The sequence below is a fragment of the Prionailurus viverrinus genome, chromosome A2 (genome assembly GCF_022837055.1).
Source record: "Prionailurus viverrinus isolate Anna chromosome A2, UM_Priviv_1.0, whole genome shotgun sequence".
In the NCBI taxonomy this organism is placed as follows: domain Eukaryota; kingdom Metazoa; phylum Chordata; class Mammalia; order Carnivora; family Felidae; genus Prionailurus; species Prionailurus viverrinus.
In genome coordinates this window covers 13,578,268-13,595,943 of record NC_062562.1, presented here as the reverse complement: position 1 = coordinate 13,595,943, position 17,676 = coordinate 13,578,268, and the positions used below count along the sequence as shown (strand labels likewise).

The 17,676-nt window shown below is 50.4% G+C and overlaps 1 protein-coding gene across 5 annotated transcripts; it reads left to right on the top strand.

The window, feature by feature from the left end:
- The first annotated feature begins 18 nt into the window (after positions 1–18).
- On the top strand, positions 19–17,337 carry TMEM161A (transmembrane protein 161A). Of its 5 annotated transcripts, XM_047850288.1 has the most exons (13): positions 82–96; positions 1,456–1,567; positions 3,171–3,274; positions 3,948–4,028; positions 4,392–4,489; positions 4,607–4,763; positions 5,977–6,128; positions 15,357–15,417; positions 15,516–15,659; positions 15,762–15,875; positions 16,023–16,197; positions 16,346–16,442; positions 16,756–17,337. In XM_047850288.1, exons 3-13 carry the CDS (start codon positions 3,219–3,221, stop codon positions 17,007–17,009), a joined length of 1,389 nt encoding a protein of 462 aa, XP_047706244.1. In that variant the 5' UTR covers positions 82–96; positions 1,456–1,567; positions 3,171–3,218; the 3' UTR covers positions 17,010–17,337. The 5 variants fall into 5 exon arrangements, with proteins under 5 accessions (XP_047706247.1, XP_047706242.1, XP_047706244.1 ...); XM_047850291.1 differs by lacking the exon at positions 1,456–1,567 and having other exon boundaries at positions 19–96; positions 4,682–4,763; XM_047850286.1 differs by lacking the exon at positions 1,456–1,567 and having other exon boundaries at positions 19–96.
- Positions 17,338–17,676: the final 339 nt, after the last annotated feature.

Below are 17,676 nucleotides of genomic sequence, written 5' to 3'. Positions count from 1 at the left end.
GCCGTTTGTCAGAACGGAGTCGGATCCTGATTGGTTGGATTCCCTCGAGGTGCTCAGAGCCGCAGGTCAGCGGACCGCGCTCCCGCGGGCGACATGGTGAGCCGGCTGCCCGCTGCACGGGGCGCCCTGAGGGGTGGGAGACCCTCTGACGGGGTCCAGGGAGACACCGAGAGGACGGGGATCTCTTTGTGGGGACTGGGAGCTCTGAGGGACTCTGGGTTGCGCTGAGGGCCTTGTGTCCCTCTCTGGGTTCAGAGTCTCGCTGCCAGACCTGTGTGGGGGTTGAGGGTTCTGCCTATGGGACTGGAGGCCCCTCAGCGTTCGGGAATTCTGGAAGATCTCCGGGGACCCTCCAGGGGCCTGGAATCATGTGGAGGGTCGCAGCCCTGCGAAGGGGACTGGGGAACCGAGAACGTACGGATCCTCGCTAGGGAGGTCTGGGGTCCTCCTGGAGCCCACGCTGGCGACGTGGGTCCTGCAGAAACATGGGGGCCGCTGCGTGTGTTGGGGTGTGTGGAAGGGCCAGGGAGAGCCCTGGGAGGAGGAGCCAAGTCGAAGGTATCTGGGTGGCCGCGGGGCGAGGCAGGGTCTCAGAGTTGGAGACAGCACAGTTGGAACCTTCAGGTCTCACGTGGCTCTGGGTCCAACCTATTGACTTTATCCTTAAAATTTAGCCTGGCCACTTGTGGGTTAGGCTGCTGCGGGGCGAGAGCGGGAACTCCCAACACCTAGGTGTTCAGACCGGCAGAAGGAGGGGCCCTGGAACATGACCCGACCCTGCCTGGGAGAATCCCCAACCAGGGGGGTTTGGAGGTGCGCCTGAACGTGAAAAGTGGACGTGGTTCCAGGCCCAGGTGCAGGAAGCTGTGGGAGGTGAGCCGAGGGGTTCTCAGGAACAGGATGGAGGAAAGTCTCATTGGTGTTAGCAGGTAGTAGGATTCTTGTATTCTCGGATTGTAGATCCAGGGAAAGGCTTTGAGCAGGAGAGGGACATAGGCTGATGGGAGGCTCCAGATATCTTTGGAGATCAGCAGAGCCAAAACCCCAAGACCGGAGGCTGCTGGGGGTCGGGCCTTGAGAAACATCCCTGGATCGACCTCGGGAGCCTCAGGTGGAGGGACGCCTGCCTCTCTTTCTCTTCCCTTTCTCCTTCTTCCCTCCCTCTTACTCTCTCCTCCTTCCTTCCGCTCGGCCTGTCCTAGGTGCTGGAACCGAAGTTAGAACAATGAGTCCCCTCCCTGGGAGGTATCAGAGGGTGATGGGGTCTGCAATGGAAAGCCCGGAGGTCTGGGAGGGCCTCTGAGACCTCAGTGGTTGGACGCTGGGAGGGCTGCTGAGAGAACCGGGCAGTTACAGGCCGTGAGGCAGGGTGTCTTGAGCTGGGCCCGGCAGGCCTTGCGGGCTGCGAAAAGGAGTTGGATGTTCACTGACGTCCTGGGTCGCCTGGAAGAGCAGAGTGCTGTGTCCGCGGCAGTGATGCGCGGGTACTGGGGCCTCCCGAGACGATCTGCGAGCTCCACAGAGAGGTCCAGGCTACAGGTGCTGCTCTGCTGGGTCGTGCTGAGCGGTACGTGGTTAAAAGCCTAACAGGGGATTGAGTACCAAAGTAGAGGCCGCAGAGGGAAGAGAAAAGTCGGCAGGGGAGCCCCAGGATCTGATGTCTGAGGAGGCGTGGATGGGAGGTTCTGGGCGCAGGGAGGGGCGGAAGAGGATCCTAGGAGGAGGGGCGGGCCCTCCTCACTGGGCTTGGAAGGGAGCCTCCTGACCCTGACCGTGCACAGGGTCTTTTGTGACCGCTAGCCAGTCGGCACTTGGGGGTTAGTTAGAGAGGGTGAGCAGTGAGAATAGGAGATTAGTGTGATTTAGAGACCTGACCTTATTACTGAGCAAATGTTTCTGGTTTCAGTTTACAAGTTACAGGCCTAGAGGGGTGCCTGGGTGGCTAAGTCAGTTTAGCAACCTACTCTTGATTTCAGCTCAGGTCATAATCCCAGGGTTATGGGATCGATCCCCGCCCTCCCCCAATTGGGCTCCACTAAGCGCGGAGCCTGCTTGAAATTCTCACTCTCCCTCTGCCCTTCTCCCCTGCTTGCCCTCTCTCTCTCTCTCAAATTAAAAGATAAAATAAAATAAAAAAGCAAGTTATAGGCATAGAGAAAATACCCTGTTAGTTATTTTAATGATGGATTTCTCAGCAGTCACTCTGAATTCCTGTGCTGTCCCGTTACCCATCACACTAGAGCTTTTCCTATTAAAGTTAGCATGTTTTTGCCTGGTTAATGGGCAGTTTTCATAATTAATTTTAATATTAATTACTTTAATGTTAAAATTAAAATTTAATATTACATCATAAAATCTAAAATATTAATTTTAATATTAAAGTAATCTTTAGTTCCCTTTTGTTGTTAATTATCATAGGATAATACTAGTCGACAGCTCTCCTGAGCACATAATTTTATATAATTACATAATTACTGATACCAAATTGGTATTTACTGCATTCAAGCAGGAAAGCCCAGCATCAGACTGATTACCAAAAGCGTTTCTTCTAAAACGTTTTACAAATTAATAGCTGAAAACGTGTTATGAATTGTTAGAAGGTTTGTTATGTAGACCTTGATGAGAAATTCCTAATTGAAAAAGTCATCCCACTCAAATGTATAGTCTTTGTCCTGAAACTGGTAGTGGCCAGGAAATAGGCTTTCCAAAGAGGTTGATTACAAAGGGAGGGAGAAGGAGAGGGCGATGGAATCATCAGGATAATTTAAGGTGGCAAAGACGGGAACAGAACTGCCAAGGTGTACTAGGATGTGTGCGAGACGAACCTCTTTCCTGGCTGTGCCAGGCTCGCTGTAGGTCCGGAAGGTGTTCTTCACAGCACATGAAACAAAATAGGCAGCATCCCATTTCCAGATGCGGAAACCGAGGCCTCAGGGAGACGAATACCTGAAAAACCCACAGCAGAGGCCAGAAGGGAACCCCAGTCTCTACTCAAGCGTGTGCTCTCCACCACCTTACAGGCCAGCTAGGTGGTGGTGTTAGGGGGTGGGGGGATCCGCACACAGCACGAGCTCCCAGGGTTGAGTCTGAGCCCACTGCAGGCCCTCCAAGATGCAGCTGGAGTCTGTGACCTTCTGGCTGGCACTGCCCTTCATGTCCCCTCCCCCCAGGCGGTCCTGGGAGTGCAGCTGGTGGTGACCCTGCTCACGGCCACCCTCATGCATAGGCTGGCACCACACTGCTCCTTCGCTCGATGGCTGCTCTGCAATGGCAGGTGAGCCACAGCCCCGCCCCGCCCAGGTGGTGGGAGGAGCCCCACCGGGCCCCGCCCCCTGTGCCCGCCCCCCTCGACGTCCTGCAGTGTTTCTGGTTTTTTTAAAACAACGTTCTTGAGTTGTGCTTGACGTACAATAAACTGCAAATGTCTGAAGCACACAGTTGGGTCCGTTTTGACAGATGTCCACACCCATGAGACCACATCTCCGCACGTGGAAGAGTAGCTGCTTCCCCCCACTCCTGCCTTGCCGCAGTCCAACCCCTTCTTCCACACTGCTCTCGCTGGAGATCTGTTTCCTGCAATGCTTTTTGTCCCTGTTTGGATCTCGGACATTTTCTGAGATCGGGTGGAAACTGTGAACTTTTTCTCCTGGACAACGCACATGCCTTCTCTGCCAGAAGAGATAGCAGATTTCAGGGGTGTCCAGGACCACCCCCCCCATCCCCGCCACCCTGCCTTTTCCCCAGAGCTTCTCACTACACTCCCTCCCCCCCAGCAAACCTCCCAGCCCACCTCCCGGGCCTTCTCCTGACCTTGCATGGCCCCTGCCCATCCTGTCCCCATGTATTTTGGGTCCAGCTCTCCTCCTGACTCCAGTCCCGGGTTTGAGGATTCACTGCCTTGATCCCTCTGTGCCCCAGTTTTCCTGACTTCCGGTCTTTGCTCTCAGTCTCTTCCGATACAAGCACCCTTCTGAGGAAGAGCTTCGGGCCCTGGAGGGAAAGCCTAAGCCCAGAGGCAGGAAGGAGCGGTGAGTGAGCCCCCAGCCTTAGGTGAGCGGCTGTCCTTCCAGGTGCAGCTCTGGGCATCGAGGAGAGTAGGGGACACCCCAGGCTGAGAAGCTATCACTGTCATCCATTTGGGTGTCTAATGCTTATTGGAAGTTTGCTCTGGACCAGCCCTGTGAGCAGGGGGCGGGTGGTGTCCTCGCCCTGGTGTGTAGGAGACGGAGGCCTGGGGGGAAGGTAACTCCCAAGCCAGCCTCTCCTGTGCTCTGAGCCTGGCACCGGGCAGCCTCCCGGGATGGTGTGGGGTGGGCCGCCATGGCTGACTGGGGAGGAGAGAGCAGAGGATCCTGCTTTGATTCTCCCCCTTTATGGCTCCCCCCACCCAGGTGGGCCAATGGCTATAGTGAAGAGAAGCCCTTGTCTGTGCCCCGAGACGCCCCTTTCCAGCTGGAGACCTGCCCCCTCACAGCGGTTGATGCCCTTGGTAACAGTCCAGCTCAGTCCCCAACTCCCCAACCTGAGTCCACACCCTGGCGGGATTGGGGAGGGGAGGGTCCCGCGCTGGCGCTGGGCGCAGGGCTGAGCTGCGCGCTCCCCGCAGTCCTGCGCTTCTTCCTGGAGTACCAGTGGTTCGTGGACTTCGCGGTGTACTCGGGTGGCGTGTATGTCTTCACAGAGGCCTACTACTATGCGCTGGGCCCGGCCAAGGAGACCAACATCGCCGTGTTCTGGTGCTTGCTCACCGTCGCCTTCTCCATGTATCCTTCCTCAGGCGCCCCAGTCGCTCAGGGAGGAGGGAGGCAGGTGGGAGCTGGACTTGAGCTTTCTTTCCTTTTTCCCCCCCATTTTCCCCTGCCCCCAGTTGGTCTGTCATGGGCCGCCCTGCCACAAAACTTCCCAGGACTGGGTCGTATAAAGCAGTCACTATTTTTTTTTGCTCTCCTCCTGGCCTGGGCTCAGCTGGGCCGCCTCATCTCTGCGCCAAAGGGGTCCCACCTTCCGGCAGGCTAAGCCAAGCTTCCTGGGGGTAGCAGAAACACCAGCGAGGGAGAAGGGGTGCCGCAGGCCTCCTGAGCCCCCACCCCCATCCCTGTCCCTTGTCTTGGCCAAAGCAACTCACCAGAGCAGATGCAGGGGCAGGAAAAGAGATGCCCCTCTGCTATGTTTTGTTTTGTTTTGTTTTTTAATGAAAGTGCCCAGAGGACAGAGGCAAACCTGTGACACCGAGGACCCAAGTCTGACAAAATGCCCTTGTGGAATGGGCATGGGAAGAAGAGAAGTCCATCTTGAAGCCCACACTGGTTCTGGAAAGCCCCATGGGTCTCTTTCAGAGCAGATTGGGGATACAGCCCTTGGATCTCTGATGGCTTCTCAGAGGAAAGGGAAAATTCACCTGCTGTGAATGCAGCCAGGAGGCCAGACCTCCTAAAGAGACAGACTTGCTGGCCATTTTATTATTATTATTTTTTTTCAACGTTTATTTATTTTTGGGACAGAGAGAGACAGAGCATGAACGGGGGAGGGGCAGAGAGAGAGGGAGACACAGAATCGGAAACAGGCTCCAGGCTCTGAGCCATCAGCCCAGAGCCTGACGCGGGGCTCGAACTCCTGGACCGCGAGATCGTGACCTGGCTGAAGTCGGACGCTTAACCGACTGCGCCACCCAGGCGCCCCCTTGCTGGCCATTTTAGTCAGAAATGGCCACAGGTAGTGTGATGAGGCCGAGCTGGAGGCCCAGGCCTGCCTTCCACCCATACACCCCAACCCAGCTGACACAGGCATGAGCAGCACCGGACCTTGTGTCCTGGGCTTGTCCAGCAGCTTACTTACTCTCCTCCTCGGCCACTGCCCTGCCCCCTGAGACTCCAAACCCCAGCTGTGGTGTTCGGGTTCTAGAGCTGGGGGATCACTGGCTGGGAGTGGGGGAGGGGGCACTAGAGCTGCTCACGGCTTCCTTAGCCCTGCCCCCAGCAAGATGTTCGTGACAGTGACCCGGTTGTATTTCAGCGCAGAGGAGGGGGGTGAACGCTCTGTGTGCCTCACCTTTGCCTTCCTCTTCCTGCTCCTGGCCATGCTGGTGCAGGTGGTGCGGGAGGAGACTCTCGAGCTGGGCCTGGAGCCAGGTATGTGCAGTCTTTGGGGCATGGGGTCCCCACGGCCATCACTCCCTCCCGGAAGTTGGTGAGGGTGGGGTTTAAGCGGCACAGAACAGGTGAAGGAGGGGACTTCTTGGGCCTGAGTGTCTCTATGGATGCTGGCTACCCTGGGCACCCCCCGGGGCTTTGGGGGCAAGAGGATATCCTGTCTCACTGTCTCTGATGGGTGCCTGCAGCTGTCTTTCTCCACAGGGCACTTCTGTTCCTCTCATCTGTCCTCTCCCTGGCAGCCATTGTGATTTAATATCGACCTAGTCGAATTTAATCTGGTGAAGGAAATGGGTAAATGGCACGAAATTCATAAAGTCCAAGAGGATACGTATCGAGGAAAAATCACCCACACTGCCTCTCCTTCCGAGAGGAAACCTGGGGGGCCACTTTCCTTTGCTCCCATGAAGTGGTAGAGTTTATGGCTCTTACGCCGCCTTTTCCCCTTAAAAACATCAATTTGGAGTTTGTCCCTTGATGCTACATACGGTGCGGTTTTTTTGGTAGTACCCACATAGTATTTCATTTAATGGATGTCCCATGATTATTTAACCAGTCTGCTACTTACAGACATCTAAGTCTCTCACTGTTAAACAATGTTATACAACATTGCGTTATAAAACAGTGTTATATGGGAATAGCCTTACGCATGTGGCCCTGTGCGAGAAAGTGCATTTGTAATTTTGATAATGTTGCAACTTACCATTTAGGAAAAGATGAATGAAGTTCCTGTTTCCTTAAGTTCTCTCCAATGTGTTTCCTCAGACTTTTTTTGTCTTGGGTAACCTGATGGATGAGAATAGAAGCGAGGTTGAGCACCTTTTCATATGTTGAAGAGTCATTTCTATCTTCCTTGCAGAAAAGTTCTGTTCTTTTGCCCAGTTTTCTACTGGGTTGTTGGCTCTCTTATTGATTTGTAGGAGCTCTTTGTATATTAAAGACAGTAGCCTTTGTGTGTGATAGTAGCTGCAAATATTTTTTCTTAGTTGCTCATTTTTCTTTTGACTTACTCTTTGGATGATCTTTTAAAAATAGAATTTGGATCACATCACCTCTCTGCCTAATACCAGACTCTAGTGTCTTTGGATAAAGATCAAAATACTCACCATGGTCCGCACACCTCTCTGCCTGCTCCTTGAGCTTCATCTCCACCAATTCTCCCTGCTTTTTGATTTTTAAAATTATATACTGTTTTATATATATAAACACGCACACATCGATGAACATGTATATGTAAATTACAAAGCAAAATAACAATGTAATGAGCTCACCTCTCAAATGAATACTAGAACACTCCCAACCTTCCTGCGTGATTCTGGGGCTGCTTCCCAATCCCATCAACCTTCCTCCCCTACTCACAGCCCCAACCAGTCTCTCAAACTTTGTGTTTATCATTCCTTTGCCTTAAAAAACAAAAAAAGTTTCATCACTCATGCTTCTGTCCCTGAAGAATTCATCATACAGTTTTGCTCACTGTCTCGGATGGTTTCAGCCAGTGTGCAGTCTGCCCGCTGGTACTTTTCTGTCTTCGGTGGTATTGTTTACAAAACTAGGCCACGTTGGTCTGGGTGGCTTTAGTTCATCTCTTCTCACGGATGAATGATGTTCTCTCATGAGACCACTTATCTTTACTTTTTCTTTCTCCTGTTGATGGACATTTAGGTGGTTTCCAGATTTTAGCTTTTCACAGTCGCTATGGGGAATATTCTTTAAAAAAATTTTTTTTTTAGCATTTTTTAAAATTTTATTTTGGGGGGCGGAGAGAGAGAGCAAGCCGGGGAGGGGCAGAGAGAGATGGAGACACAGAATCTGAAGCAGGCTCCAGGCTCTAGGCTGTCAGCACAGAGCCCAACGCGGGGCTTGAACTCACACTCTGCGAGATCATGACCTGAGCCGAAGTCAGACGCCCAACTGACTGAGCCACCCAGGCGCTCCTAAAAGTTACCCTTTTAACTATTTTTAAGCATACACTTCAGTGGCATTAAGTACATTCACATTATTGTGCGAACATCATCACCATCCATTTCCTGCCTTTTCGCCTTGCAAATCTGAAACTCTGTCCCCATTAAACACTGACTCTCCACCCCCCAGCCCCAGCCCCGGGCTCCTTCCATCCTACTTTCTGTCTCTATGAATCTGACCACTCTTGGTGCTTTATATGAGGGGAATCGTGCAGCATCTGTCTTTTAGTGGCTGGCTTATTTCACTCCGTGTAATGTCCTTAAAGTTCATCCATGTTGTAACCAATGTCCAGATCTCCTTCCCTTTAAAAATTTTTTTTTTCAACGTTTATTTATTTTTGGGACAGAGAGAGACAGAGCATGAACGGGGGAGGGGCAGAGAGAGAGGGAGACACAGAATCGGAAACAGGCTCCAGGCTCCGAGCCATCAGCCCAGAGCCCGACGCGGGGCTTGAACTCACGGACCGCGAGATCGTGACCTGGCTGAAGTCGGACGCTTAACCGACTGCGCCACCCAGGCGCCCCTCTCCTTCCCTTTTAAAGCTCAATAATATTCCATCGCATGAATATACCCCATTTTGCTCATCCATTCATGTATCAATGGACATTTATGTTGCCTTATGTTTTAGCTATTGTGAACAGTGTTGCTCTTGAACATGGGTGTACAAGCATCTCTTCAAAACCCTGGGTTTTCTTCTTTTTTAAAAAATTATTTTTATTTTTTCTAAATTTACATCCAAGTTAGTTAGCATATAGTGCAACAACGATTTCATGAGTAGATTCCTTAATGTCCCTTCCCCATTTAGCCCCTCCCCCCTCCCACAACCCCTCCCGTAACCCTCTGTTTGTTCTCCCTATTTAAGAGTCTCTTCTGTTTTGTCCCCCTCCCTGTTTATATATTATTTTTTTCTTCCCTTGTGTTCATCTGTTCTGTGTCTTAAAGTCCTCATATGAGTGAAGTCATACGATATTTGTCTTTCTCTGACTGACTGATTTCGCCTAGCATAATACCCTCCGGTTCCATCCACATAGTTGCAAATGGCAAGATTTCATTCTTTTTGGTTGCCGAGTAATACTCCATTGTATATATATATATACCACATCTTCTTTATCCATTCATCCATCGATGGACATTTGGGCTCTTTCCATACTTTGGCTGTCGTTGATAGTGCTGCTATAAACACTGGGGTGCGTGTGCCCCTTTGAAACAGCATACCCATATCCCTTGGATAAATGCCTAGTAGTGCATTTGCTGGGTTGTAGGGTAGTTCTATTTTTAATTTTTTGAGGATCCTCCATACTCTTCTCCAGAGTGGCCACACCAGTTTGCATTTCTACCAGCAGTGCAAAAGAGATCCTCTTTCTCCGCATCCTTGCCAACATCTGTTGTTGCCTGAGTTGTTAGCTATTCTGACAGGTGTAAGGTGGTATCTCATTGTGGTTTTGATTTGTCTTTCCCTGATGATGAATGTTGTTGAGCATCTTTTCATGTGTCGGTTGGCCACCTGGATGTCTTCTTTGGAGAAGTTCTCTTCATGTCTTTTGCCCATTTCTTCACTGGATTATTTGTTTTTTGGGTGTTGAGTCTGATAAGTTCTTTATGGATTTTGGATACTAACCCCTTATCTGATATGTTGTTTGCAAATATCTTCTCCCAGTCTGTCAGTTGCCTTTTAGTTTTGCTGATTGTTTCCTTCTCTGTGCAGAAGCTTTTTATTTTGATGAGGTCCCAATAGTTCATTTTTGCTTTTGTTTCCCTTGCCTCCGGAGATGTGTTGAGTAAGAAGTTGCTGCAGCCAAGATCAAAGAGGTTTTTGCCTGCTTTCTCCTCGAGGATTTTGATGGCTTCCTGTCTTCCATTGAGGTCTTTCATCCATTTTGAGTTTATTTTTGTGTCTGGTGTAAGAAAGTGGTCCAGGTTCATTGTTCTGCATGTCGCTGTCCAATTCTCCCAGCACCACTTGCTGAGGAGACTGTCTTTTTCCATTGGCTATTCTTTTCTGCTTTGTCAAAGATTAGTTGGCCATATATTTGTGGGTCCATTTCTGGGTTCTCTATTCTGTTCCATTGATCTTAGTGTCTGTTTTTGTGCCACCCTGGTTTTTATTCTTTTGGGTATAGACCAGAGGTGGAATTGCTGGATTATATGGTAATTCTATGTTAATTTTTTTAAGTTTATTTTATTTATTTTGAGAGAGCAAGAGTGCAAGCAGTGGAGGGGCAGAGAGGGAGAGAGCGAATCCTGTTGTGGGGCTCAGTCTCACGAACCGTGAGATCATGACCTGAGCCAAGATCGAGTCGGATGCTTAACCAACTAAGCCACCCAGGCACCCCACAAAGAGTTTATTTTTAAGTTATCTCTACATCCAACATGAGACTTGAATTCACAAGCTTGAGATCAAGAGTTGTACTCTCTACCAACTGAGCCAGACAGGCACCACCCTGCTCCCCGCTTTGCCTTTTGTTTGAACCTATTTTTTTCGTGATCAGTTTTCAGAGTTCTCTCTCTCTATTCTATATTCGGGATATGAATCCCTTATCGTATGTATGATTTGCAAATATTTTCTCCAGTGATGTGGGTTGCCTTTTCATCAATTGATTGTGTGTGTGTGTGTGTGTGTGTGTGTGTGTGTTTAAGTTTATCTATCCATTTTGAGAGAGAGAGAGAGAGAGCGCATGGGAAAGGCAGAGAGAGAGGGAGAAAGAGAATCCCAAGCAGGCTCCGCACCGTCAGTGTGGAGCCCGACCCACAGCTCAAACCCATGAACTCTGAGATTATGACCTGAGCCGAAATCAAGAGTTGACGCTTAACTGACTGAGGCACCCAGGCACCTCAGTCGTATCTTTTGATGTACAAAAATGTTTAATTCTCATGAGTCCAAATTATCTATTTTTTTTGTTGTTGTTGTGTGTACCTTTGGTGTCATATCCAAGACATCATTGTCAAATCCAATGTTATGAAGCTTTTCTTGGGCTATATATCTTTATTTATTTTTTTTTCTTGTTGGTTTTCAGAGTTTCTTTATATATTCTGGAAACTGAACCTTCGTTACATGTGTTGCACATACTTCCTCCTATCAAATCTGACACACCATTATTTCATGAACTGCTGAAAGAAGATAAAAAACACTGTTACTTAAAGTATTATATGCCATCAATGGTCCTATGTATCCCAATTAAAAAAAATTTTTTTTTTCAACGTTTATTTATTTTTGGGACAGAGAGAGACAGAGCATGAACAGGGGAGGGGCAGAGAGAGAGGGAGACACAGCATCGGAAACAGGCTCCAGGCTCTGAGCCATCAGCCCAGAGCCCAACGCGGGGCTCGAACTCCCGGACCGCGAGATCGTGACCTGGCTGAAGTCGGACGCTTAACCGACTGCGCCACCCAGGCGCCCCAATGTATCCCCATTTTAAAGAAGTTGAAATGTGGGTGTGAGCGGGGGAGAACTGTATCCTCTAATTTGTGGTGCAGCTTTTCACTTTCTTTGTGGTGTGCTTTCCTCTTGAAAAAAAATTGTCCCCAAATGCCGTATTTTGAAAAATTTCAAACCTACAGAACGGTTCAACGAATCCTCTAAAGACACTCCATACGCCCTTGACCTAGCTTCCTTTGGCCGTGTTTGCGTTATCTTTTCTCCACACGCACACACACCACACTTTTTTGGGCTGAGCCGCTGAATACAGCTGTAACCTTCACCTCTGGTGTCTTTTGAGGGACAGCAAGCAATTCATTATTTTAGCTGGTTTTTGTCTTGAAGAAATTTCCTTCCTTTCCCTACAATCAGAAAGACTTTTATATTTTCCAACACAATATTTCAGGTTTTGGGGGGTGCCTGCGTAGCTCGGTCAGTTGAGCATCCTTCTCTTGATTTTGGCTCAGGTCGTGATCCCAGGGTCGTGGGATCGAGCCTTGGGTCGGGCTTTGAGCTAAGTGTGGAGCCTGCTTAAGATTCTCTCTCTCTCTCTCTCTCTCTCTCTCTCTCTCTCCCTCCCAGTGTCCCTCTCTCCCACTTTCACTTGTGCTCTCCCTCTCTCAAATACTATATATGTATATACTTCAAGTTTTACCTTTCACATAAACCCTTAAACTCCTGGTAGTTCACTACTGTGTTATGAGATAGGGATCAAGCTGAGTGTTTTCCATGGGACAACCTTGCTATACAATTGTATTTTTAGTGAATTGTGGGTTCTTGTGGTTTTCTTTCATCTTGTCCAACTTTTCCCTTTTGTGTGGCTAGGACCTCTGGCTTTTGTATTATATGGCACTCCTCTGGTAGGCTTTTCTCTTGTTTCCAATTTCTTAGTTGGCTACTTACGCCATTAATTTTTAGCTGCTTCTATTTCTAGCATTTATCACATATACGGCTGTAAATATTTTACTAAGTCCCACTTTTGTCCACCCCATAAGTTTTGACTTGTAATTTTCATCATCAGGCAGTTCTGGGTATTTTAAAGTTTCCATTGTGATTTCTCTTTTAACCTTTTTTTTTTTTTAATTTTTTTTATGTTTATTTATTTTTGAGACAGAGAGAGACAGAGCATGAACGGGGGAGGGGCAGAGAGAGAGGGAGACACAGAATCGGAAACAGGCTCCAGGCTCGGAGCCATCAGCCCAGAGCCCCACGCGGGGCTCGAACTCACAGACCGCGAGATCGTGACCTGAGCTGAAGTCGGACGCTCAACCGACTGAGCCACCCAGGCGCCCCAACCTTTTTAAGAAACTTCGAACGTGGAACTTTATTTATTTTTTTAAGATTTTATGTTTTTTAAGTAATCTCTCCATCCAGCATGGGGCTCGAATTCACAACCTGGAACTCAAGAGTTGCAAGCTCCATGGACTGAGCTAGGAGGTGCCCCTTGAATGTGGAACTTTAAGTTGTTAAAAAAATTTTTTCTAGCTTAATTGCAGTGTGCTTACGGAAGATGGTCTACTTGAAGTAAATCCTTTAAAATTTGTTAAGACTTGCATCATACCCTTAGAATATGATCAGTTTTAGTGACTTTTTGAAGAACATTTATTCCCTGACTCTACCCAATGAATTCAAATCTCCTTCCTTCCTAACTTTTGGTCAGTCATTAAAGGGTTAATCTCCCTTGGAGATGGTGGAGCCCTCAATTTCTCCAGATTATTCTGTCAGTGGGTTTTTTTTTTTTTACATTTTTACAATTTTTTAAACATTTATTCATTTTTTAAAGGCAGAGAGAGACAGAGTGTGAATGGGGGAGGGGCAGAGAGAGAGGGAGACACAGAGTCCAAAGCAGGCTCCAGGCTCCGAGCTGCCAGCATAGAGCCCGATGCGGGGCTAGAACTCACAGACCACGAGATCATGACCTGAGCCGAAGTCGGCCACTTAACCGACTGAGCCACCCAGGCGCCCCATCAGTGTTTTCTTTATATGTTTTGTGGCTGACAAGGTGTTTACAAGTTTAGAATTGCTACATATTCCTGGTGAATCAACCATTTTATTAGGATGTATTCTGATTCTAATAATACATTCTGTCTTACTGTAGTTTATGTGGCAAAAATGTAGCCTTTCCAGCTTTCTTTTCTTTAGTTGACATATAATTGACATATAACATTGTTAGTTTCAGGTATACAACATCAAGATTTAATATTTGTATACATTACAAAATGATCCCTAGGATTAATCTGGTTAACATTCATCACCATACAGTTATAACTTTTTTTGTTCTTGTGATGATCTACTCCCTTAGCAACTCTCAAATACACAATACCACCTTTCTTTTGATTAGTATTTGTCATGACTTTTTAACATCCCTTTTCTTTCAACCTTACAGGAACCTTATGTCGAGGTACGTCTCCTTTAAAAAACATAGAGCTGTGGGGCACCTGGGTGGCTCAGTCCATTAAGCGACTGACTTCAGCTCAGGTCATGATCTCATGGCTTGTGAGTTAGAGCCCCCGCATCGGGCTCTGTGCTGACAGCTCAGAGCCTGGAGCCTGCTTCAGATTCTGTGTCTTTCTCTCTCTCTCTCTCTGCCCCTCCCCCACTCACACTCTGTCTCTCAAAAACAAATAAACATTAAAAAAAAATTTTTAAAAACATATAGCTGGGTATTTTCAATCAAGTCTGACAGTCTGTGTCATTTAACTTTAAAGTTTAACCTGCTTACATTTATTATGATTACTGACATATTTGACATTGTTTCTGCCATCTTGCCTTTTCACTTTCTATTTGTTCTTTTTCTGTGATTGCTGTCGACATTGGCTGCCAATCTAATTGTCTTTCCTCTATAGGTGATCTGTCTTAAATCCCTGGCTGCTTTGCGATCTCTTTGTTTTTGGTATCCCAGTTTCACTACAGTGTCTAGGTATGGATTTCATTGTATTTATCCAATTTGATATACTTTGTGTGTGTCATTCATTCTGCAGACTTTTCAGTCATTCTTTTCCAAGACCTCTCCTCCTCCATTCTCTCTTCACTTGTCTCTCTCGGCCTCCTTTTTGACTGATGCTGCAATTTCTATGCTCGTAATCTCCCTTCATATTTCCTACCTTTTTATCTTTCTGAGTTGGAATTTGAGTGATCTTCGGATCCAATTCATTCATTACTCCTTTGGCTGATTTGAATATGCCATTTAACAACCTATCATTCCAATAATTGTATTTTCCCTTTGGGTGAGCTTAATTGGTTCCTTTGCAAATATACCTGGTCATCTGAGGTAGCCTCGTGTCACCTTTCTGTGACTCCAACTTTTATTTTCCTCAATCGTTTCACACATGATAACACCTACAAAATTTCTGTAGTCTGCAGGGTATGAACTTGTCTTTCCTTCTTTCTTTTTTCTTTTTTTCTTTCTGCTGACTCTCCTTTATCGTGATTTATTCCCTGGTGTGTTTGATGATTTTGGTTGTGAGCTCATTTTTATTTGCTTTTACTCTGTGGAAAATCCAAGGGCCTGCATTGAGGATTCTTTCCAAGACTTTGGTTTTCTCCTATGGGAGTCCTTCATGCCCCTCTGGATTCCTGGTATAATCCAGGAAGCTCAGACTCAGTAGTCTACCCCACCCCCATCTCCCCTAGTCCAATCAAGGGTGTCTGCCTGGTACAGCTTCCTATTCGTTGAAAAAAAAAAAAAATCGCCCATATCCAGAGCACAAAGTAGTCCTTTTGCCTGGCACCGGGCCTGGCTCCCACCGGTTCGTTCCTCTCTGGGGAGTAGAAGCACACTCTGAGGCCCCAGCGGTTATTAGACACTGCCCTCTCCTTGTCTTCCCTAGGCCTCGCCAGTATGACCCAGAACTTGGAGCCACTTCTGAAGATGCAGGGCTGGGACTGGGCGTGAGTCCTGGGAAGTGAGGTGGGGCAAGGGCAGGCTGTGACCTGCAGGTGGGGTACTGACAGGCTTCAGAGCCTCCTGACCCTCCTCTTCTCCTCAGGCTCCCTCTGGCCAAACTGGCTATCCGCATGGGGCTGGCATTCGTGGGATCCATGCTGGGGGCCTTCCTCACCTTTCCAGGCCTGCGGCTGGCCCAGACACACCTGGATGCGCTGACCATGTCGGAAGACCGGCCCATGCTGCAGTTATGCGGAGTGCCAGATGGGAGGGCGGCTGGGAATCTAAAGGAGGGGCTAGGGGGATGGTGGGTGCCCAGGACTCACTCCTCTGCGCCCTTGCCCCGTAGGTTCCTTCTGCAGATGAGCTTCCTGTCCCCTCTGATCATCCTGGGGCTCTGGACCAAGCCCATTGCACGGGACTTCCTGCACCAGGCACCTGCTGGGGAGATGACCTTCTCCCTGTGCGAATCTGGTGGGGTTGGGAGGGAGGGCAGCTGGGGGCCCCTCTGTGTGCCCCAGTCTCTGAGGCTCAGGGAAGAGCCTTGGGTCCTGGGGGAAAATCCCGGGGCAGGGGCGGCCTCCCGACCCCCTCATTCCCCTCCCCACAGGCTGTCGGACTCAGCCTTCGACTCACTGCGCCTCTGGGTGCTGGTGGCGTTGTGCCTGCTAAGGCTGGCCGTGACCCGGCCCCACCTGCAGGCCTACCTGTGCCTGGCCAAGGCCCGCGTGGAGCAGCTGCGGCGGGAGGCCGGCCGCATAGAGGCTCGTGAGATCCAGAGGCGGGTACGGGCTCCCGAGGTTGGGAGGGAATACGGGGCTCAGGGCAGGATCCCGATCCCTGGGGCGTAGGGTCACCCGAAGCCCAGAAGGCCCAGAAGGCTGCCCCCTGCCACCTCCCCCCGCCCCGTAGCCACTGCTACCTGCCCACTAGGTGGTGCGGGTCTACTGCTACGTGACAGTGGTGAGCCTGCAGTACCTGACGCCCCTCATCCTCACTTTCAACTGCACGCTGCTGCTCAAGACGCTGGGTGAGAAGGGGCCTGGGCGGGGGCGGAGCCTGGCGCGGGCGGGGGCGGGGCGGGGCCAGGGGCGGGCGGGGCGGGGCGGGGCGGGGCGGGCCGCCGCTGGTGTTAGAGCTGAGCTAGGTGGAGGAGGTGGAGCCGGAGACCCGACCTGGTGGTACGTGGGGGTAGGGTGGGGGTGGAGCCCCGAGGGCCTGGAGACGCGGAGAGGGGAGGAGGGGCCCGAAGTCGGGGTAGGGGCCAGGAGTCAGAGTTTGGGATGGTGGCGATGAGTGGGAGTCCCAGCGGTCAAACCCCGCCTGTGCCTTCACCTTCACAGGCGGCTACTCCTGGGGCCTGGGCCCGGTTCCCATGCTGTCCCCTCCCCCGTCCTCAGCCCACGATCGCCTGGTGGGCCCCGAGGAGGATGAGGCCCAGCAGACGGCGGCCCGGATCGCAGGGGCCCTGGGCAGCCTGCTCACGCCCCTCTTCCTCCGCGGCGTCCTCACCTTCCTCATCTGGTGGACCGCCGCCTGCCAACTGCTCTCCAGCCTCTTCGGCCTGTACTTCCACCGGTACCTGGCGGGCTCCTAGCCGCCCGCAGAAGACGCTCCTGGGGCCCCGAGGTCCGGGCCGAGCTAGCAGTTCCCGGCGGGCCTCCTCCGTGTGTGCCTCAGTGTCCTCAGGTGCAAGGCGGGCCTGGGAGTCCCCGCAGCGCCTGCTGTGCGGGTCCACTTCACCGCAGTGCCTGAGCTGTGGCCCCCTTGGATCCCAGGTTTCTGCCTCAAAACTGTTGCCCTGGGCCCCACTGGCAGAGGATCCCAGGGCCATTGTTCCCAGATGGCACGCCCCCCTCCCCCATTTGAGGCAGAAGTGGGGGTTCATTCTTCTGAATAAAAGAGCAGACTGCTTTTACAAAGAGGATTGGAGTGGTTTGGGAGGCGGCTCTCTGCATGTTGGTGTGGCTCAGGCCACCTGGGTACCTGTGGGGGCTTCTGGGGGATGAGCCTCCGTGCTGAGCGAAGGGCGACCCAGAGCAAAGGCCTGGGAGCAGGAAGTGAAGAGAGGAGGAAAGGTGGGGAGAAGAAACGCAAGTGTTGTAAAACTTCCAGTTCCAATGGGCCCGGAGGCGACAAGTCAGGGGAGAAGAGGAAGACAGGGGCTGGAGAAGGAAGAAAGGCAGTCAGGGCTGGGGGTGGGCAAGAGGGAGGAGAGGGCGGAAGCGGCCGAGAGCGGGAGCGGATACAGAGGAAGAGAAGGG

Bases quoted from the DNA above. Each gene is read 5' to 3' on its own strand.
- TMEM161A (XM_047850286.1), top strand. The intron at 4,029-4,391 runs GTGAGTGAGCCC...CCCCCCACCCAG, and splicing joins CCCAGAGGCAGGAAGGAGCG to GTGGGCCAATGGCTATAGTG. The intron at 16,198-16,345 runs GTACGGGCTCCC...CCTGCCCACTAG, and splicing joins CTCGTGAGATCCAGAGGCGG to GTGGTGCGGGTCTACTGCTA.